Genomic DNA, 6319 nt, shown 5'->3' with positions numbered 1-6319 from the left:
CTATCGCGAGCCGTCGTGCTCCGCAGCCCGGCGGGACGCTGGTTACCGCTTCCGCCCGGCGCCGTTGCCATGGGCACGGGGACGCCATGGCCGAACCCTCCCCGTAGGGTCAGATCCCGGCACCTCCAGGCCCCTGGTCCCGGGCAATAAAAACAGAAACGGCCTGAATAGAGTCCAGGAGATTTTTTTATTGCTTTTACCAACTTTCTGAAATGTTACAAAAGATAATTTTATTCTAGCAGTAATTAACACAAAGGCTGAATCTTTCACATTAAAGACAAGTCTGAGAGTTGTGTTTTCTGTATAAACTGAATTTTGATTCTACAGCTGGAATAATGTTTTCGTTTGCTTTGGATTTGGTTATAAAGTAAGAAAACGTCACTGTAATTAGAAAAGCAGTTGTAAAAAATTCAAACCGTACAGTATGTAATCACATTTCAAATAAAGAGTATTAAAATCAAAACCTCAGTTCAGCTGCAGAAGCCGAACCTGGAAGACACTTTTGCACAGGACCATCAGCAACGATAGAAAAGAAAATACTATAAATGATGTGTCTCTCCAATAAAATAATTTAGAAAAGTATCCATTTTCAAACTTATTCATTATTCCAAATAAATGTCAACAGATACTAAATTCAATATGAAAGTGTCTTTAGGTTAACTTCAATGCCAACTACAAAGTTCTAGAGGTTTTCACTAAAAACATTATAAAATAAAATCGACTTAAACTTACTGAGCAATTTGCTTTATTTATAGCACTACATTTATGCTGACTCAAAGCTGTGTGTCTCTATAGTCTTAAAATTTGCCATAAAATAAATTACTGTTGGTATAAAGAAAATATTTCACACATTTGTACTGTACTTGATAATTTTGTCCTAGATGAGTAATTAAAACATTACTAATCATAAAAAAGCAAAAAGAAAACTAAGCTCACTGTGGTGCTCATCTGACAGACTAAATTTGTGAACTGAAAGTCATGAACCATTTACCTTATGATTTACAGAACATATGTACAAGACAAACCCTTTAGAATGGTGCAGGCTCTGTGATGTGACAACTATTTGTTACAGATATATTCTACAGCCTGTCGAACCTGCCTTTAGGAAGTTACTGTATACAGACAGAGATGCAAGTGAATGAAACAAATGATAACTTATGGGAGAACGTTCATTAAATGTGGAAAAAATGGCCAAGATACTTGGTTGGAAAAAAACACCATTAGGGCACCAAATTCTACCCTAAAAGTTTTTATGATGACAAACTTGGCAATTTGGAACATTTCACGGAAAAATTTTTAAAATATTATGTTATAACTGCAAAATTAATCTAGGAAGAAACTGTCATTAACTTGGGCATATGTAAACAGAATGAGAAACATGTCACTGTAACACATATGAAAACAGTAAGAATGACTTGTCTAGAATATAATTTAAACATGAAACTGCATTTTAAGTGATACATTTTAGATGATAATTTAAATGGAGTGGTCAAAATTAAGACCTACACTTCATGTAAACATTCATATTTTTAAATAAATTAGAAAAAAAAGAAAAGAAAAAAATGAAAAAAGAAGAAGGGGGGAAAAAAAAAAGGGGGACTTCCTGAGGTGGCTCTGCAGCCAGGTACACAGTAGCACTAAGCTCCATTCCAGGAAACCAAGGCATCTAAAAAAAGTGCAGGGTTGTTTATTTTTCTCTGACTGTTGGAATGGAAATACATTGGTGTAGTTTTTACAGGGTTTAAACCCTATGAAAAAAATCAGTGCACAGCAATTATCACTGCTCTTTTGCATCCATTAAGGCAAAATGTATATCTAAAATAGAAACTACATCCTTAGCCATTTCATTTTAATACCATGCGTGATTTTAAAGCAGAGAAGGTGTAAAATGAGCAGCGAATCACTTAACCATGGATTATCAATAGAGATTTATGCACTTAATACCAGATCTTCTCCTGTTCATATGGGGAAAAAGTGCAAGTATAACGTGCTACTACTGCCTAGGAATACTGGAACTAAAGATTACTGTAAACTGGTTTGCCAAGTTATGGTCTTTCTGGCACTGATTAAAATATCTACACAATAAATAAATACTGTGATTAGACTTGTGGGCTTTGGTTTTGTTTCCTTTCTACTTTACTAGAAATATATCCACTTCCTGTAATATTGACCTAAACTTAAAACCTTCCCAAAGTAGAAGCCAGATACAAGGTGTGCAGCACCACAGAACCCTGATTTCCAGCATTAAAGAGTTAGAAATCCAAGAGGCTTATAGTAATTTTTTGTGTCTTTGGAAACTGTTGCAGGACTCTGAACATTAAGTGTAAAATACTACTGGGAGGACTAGAACAAAAGTAATGTGTTGTGGACGATGTTACCTAAAATGCTCAAAATATCTTCTCTCTTCGATTCAGCAAGAGCTACTTAGTAGTCAACAACTGACATGCAGATATGTGCTTTTTATTCTTTTAAATAATGTAGAAAGTTTTGGGAAACCATCTGCTGTAGTTTCACTGTATCTCAGTTTGATCAGAGGGAAAACATGGGTTATTTTCTAAAAGAGCACAAACTCAAACTAAGGCACAAGCTACACTACTATCTAAGAACACCGGTCATTACACAGTATTGGTCAAACTGCTAATGCAGGCCTCACTTGCTTTGCCACTGACCTGAGCCTTTGTTATGACAGTTTGGATACCATTATTCATACTGCTGTACACTACAACTTCCTTTCTTTAAACTGTCTTCTTGGAATTCAGTCAAATGAAAAAAGGAAAAAAAAAAAAGGAAGAAAAATGTTAAATAATTACATTACATTTAAAGGGAACAGTAACAGTCCGTGTAATGTAAATGCTATTTTTAAATGTTTCTATTTATTCCCACTGATTGCTTTATTTTTGTAATATACAATTACCTTCTCTTGAGATGACACTTGGCTGAAGTGCACAAAAATTCCACCTCAAGTGGTATTTTCAGATAAAGTCTGCCTTCCTCCAGAATCAGCTCCTTTTACTGGACCACCTCAACTGGTCCATGATAAAACTCCCAATTTTGCCAACAGTTTGCTTAACAGCAAACAGCATCTTCTAATTTTAAATTAGCACAGATTCTAATTAAAGTCATTGCAATACATCCAGAAAGGTCTAGTGGCAATACAGAATGTAAAGAGATGGAAAGTAAATACAAAAAAACCCCCTAAGGTATAAGGCAAAAAGTATTAACAATGGAAACTGCGCAGGTAATTGATCAAGATTTTCATTTATATATAAAATTCTCATTATTTCAAATATTATAGTGCTAAACTCTAGAACTTGAAAATGTTAAGTATAATAAATGCACACTGACTGTATCTTTATCAGTAGAGCCCCCCAAAAATCCCATTTACTTTAATAAATGAATATTTATTTCTTCAATTCATTGTACATGATAAAAATTTATACTAATTAAAATAAATAAAATGTTTAAAAATAAGTTGGTGTGATATCATATATGCCCTTTACAATGGAGAGGATCAGAACTGTACACACAAATACCACAAGCAATTAGTAATCCATAAAATAATACTGATCATAAACCTATTCCAGAATTAAACTACAGCTAATTTAATCAAATACACAGTAAATTTAAAACCCAAGAAATATATTTGATGAAGACATGAAACTTTTAGAGTATTTCATTCTTAGAGCGAAGTAAATCAGACTCTGCAAGTTAATAGAAAAAATTGCAAGTAAAAACCAGAAGAAAAGAATTCAAGAGTACTGTTGTGGTAAGTATGTATAACTTTGTAGAGACCAAATTGCTGCCTGTAATTTCAAATTATATTGTGTAAACATGGAGTGTCCAGAATGGCAAATACTGACTTGGGGATCTAACTACAATTACTGCACTCATACTGCTACTGGACAATAATGAAAAGCCAAGACACAATTAAAAAAAAAAAAAAAGGGGGAAAGCAGGAAAACAGGGTATTTAGATATATTTTAAGGCTTAACTAACCATCTGACTTAGGGCTCTAGGCCACTTCTGTAGAATAGGAGAGATAGATTCCAGAAAACACTAGCATGGAGTGGAGACATAAACCACAGCAGTTCTTGTCAACAGCACATTAATATTTGTTCTATGAAACCACAAAAAAAAGTATACCCTGCAAAAAACAAGCACTAATTGCCTGCATGGAAAACAAACTTCCGTAGCGCACATTATAAACAGAGGTATTGCAAAACTTTAAGCCATGTGGACCAGTAACCATCAGCAAAAGCTGATGCAACTTTTATGCACATATTGATTATTGAAAAAAATAAGCATTCATTACAGTCTTCCTATTTAAAAATTAAAATAAAATTCCCAATAAAATAAATAGCTGAAGTGTGATTACCACTCCTCTTACTTATTGGAAAAATCTTCGCATTACGCAAGCATATCTACAGTGCCCTAGACAATGGCAGAATTAAATATATGTTGCTCCTTAAATTGGAAATCACACTTCCATGGTATAATATCCTACAGTGATACATATATACACACACAAATACACACAATTCCTCTTGGTTCCGTTCTATAAAGATGTTTCAGCATCCACATATTTCACAACAGGTGATTTTTCCACTTCTATTTTCACACTTTCTGGTTTTTCAGGGCTGTTCAAAAACAAAGAGGAAAATGTAAGGTTTGGTTCACTTTCAAACATTTTATACTTTACACAGAACACTAGAAGTATTTACATAGAGACACTTTCATGATGCAATTCTATGAAATTTTAGTAATTGTTAAATGCTATTCACAAGAACAGTACAAGCCTAAAGAGAGAAAATGCCAATCTCTCATCCATAAATACCATTTCCAATCCCACTGCTATTATTGATTTGAAGCTGTTTGGCAAAACATCTTTAAAAAGAAAAAAACCAACAACACAGCAACCTGCAAAATCGTCTAGTTAAAAATACTCAAAAATACTTAACAAGCAATATTACTAACACTGCTTTATTCTTGGACAGGGAAACGATTTTGTTCGTAGTACAAGACTGGGAAAACATTTAGGTCTTTTCAAAAGGGAGAACCACACTTGCAACAACAGTAGAGGACAGTTAGAAACCTGCATAAGTGTCCATTCAAGTGAAGTGGAAGACCCTAAAGACAAGTGGTTGGCTGGCACCTGAACAACTGATCCTCTTAGGGACGCAGCCATTGAACGGTGCCTTATTCAAGGACAAAAAGGAACGTCCCAAGGTAATTGCAGGACAGTAGAAGATAAAATGAAAGAGCATAAGAGGAAGGATTCTCGAGGCATGAGTATTAGAAGAGATGACACATCTGTAAAGTTGCTCTCTAAGGAAAAAAATGTATTAAAAATTCATACAAAGAGAAAAATTCTGGGACTCCTTGGAAAATGCAAGTGTTTGCAGACTCCACAGAGTCTGTAAACTATGACAGATGGTTGAGGGAGAAAGAAAAAGCAATCTGAAACAGTTCAGAACCAGAAAAAAAAAAGAAGAAATGTATTTTCTTTTAAATATATTATTTTTAATAAATAATGTCAACCCACACAACATGTCCTCTGGAATTATAAAAGACATGCTTGCATTAGTATTTGAAACTGATAAATCTGAAAATAGCACTGCCTACAGAACCATTTTTACCACAGCACTGAATATCTGTCCATACCAAGAAATGAAGACTGCTACACAGAAAAACCTTAACAGAACTGAGATGAATAATTTACTGGTAATTACTTTTGACTGAGCAGTAGTGACATCTCTAAATCTTGACAGCACCCACTAGACAAGAAAGTGTAGCAAATATCTCAAAACAGCAACTGAGTTAAGGCTCAAGGAAGTCCTGCCTTTTAACATTTTCTAGATTGATGCAATATCAGATTGCCTCTTGAAAGAGCTGGTTTCTGGCATCAGTTTTTTATTTTCAATTTATAGTTTTAGGAAGTTCTCTACCAAGATGGAATTTTTACTGTACTAAGCTCAAGCAGGGCATGTTATGGAATAAAAGGGAAATGGCTAATAGCAAAATATAACAAATGGATGGAATAATGAATACATGCTTAGTAATCAAAAAACATTGCAAACTTGTCAGAAGCCTGATTTGCTAGTGCTGCATATAATTCTATACTAACTTAACTTACTCAGGAAACAGTACAACTCCATCTTGTGCTTTCCTAACTTGTAACTACCTAAAAACCAAAATTTTAATTCTTCTGGAAAGAGAAACACAGGTCTGTATCTCTTCAAGCCTTATACACCCAACAACTATCAGATAAGGTACTAGAACCATCCACAAATTCTGTAACAGATTTCTGAGAATTTAGCAT

The 6319-nt window shown here is 34.3% G+C and overlaps 1 protein-coding gene across 6 annotated transcripts in view; it reads right to left on the bottom strand.

Annotated features, from left to right (window-relative positions):
* Positions 1–168: 168 nt before the first annotated feature.
* The window catches only part of SLC4A7 (solute carrier family 4 member 7), a 67282-nt gene continuing 61131 nt past the window's right edge, over positions 169–6319 (bottom strand). For 3 of the 6 annotated variants that reach the window (XM_029961971.1, XM_029961968.1, XM_029961970.1), the window contains 2 exons: positions 4537–4637; positions 169–2744 (listed from right to left, as the gene is read on the bottom strand). In XM_029961971.1, the coding sequence (XP_029817831.1) occupies positions 4556–4637 (82 nt within the window). In that variant the 3' untranslated portion in view covers positions 169–2744; positions 4537–4555. Of the gene's footprint in view, positions 2748–4536; positions 4638–6319 lie in introns of all 6 variants that reach the window. The other 3 variants (XR_003916021.1, XR_003916022.1, XM_029961969.1) reach the window with 3 other exon arrangements.

This window comes from Manacus vitellinus, unplaced genomic scaffold, assembly GCF_001715985.3.
Source record: "Manacus vitellinus isolate BGI_N305 unplaced genomic scaffold, ASM171598v3 scaffold_3_pilon, whole genome shotgun sequence".
Lineage (NCBI taxonomy): Eukaryota > Metazoa > Chordata > Aves > Passeriformes > Pipridae > Manacus > Manacus vitellinus.
Note: the sequence above shows the minus strand (reverse complement) of the source record. Positions and strands in the feature narration are given on the sequence as shown.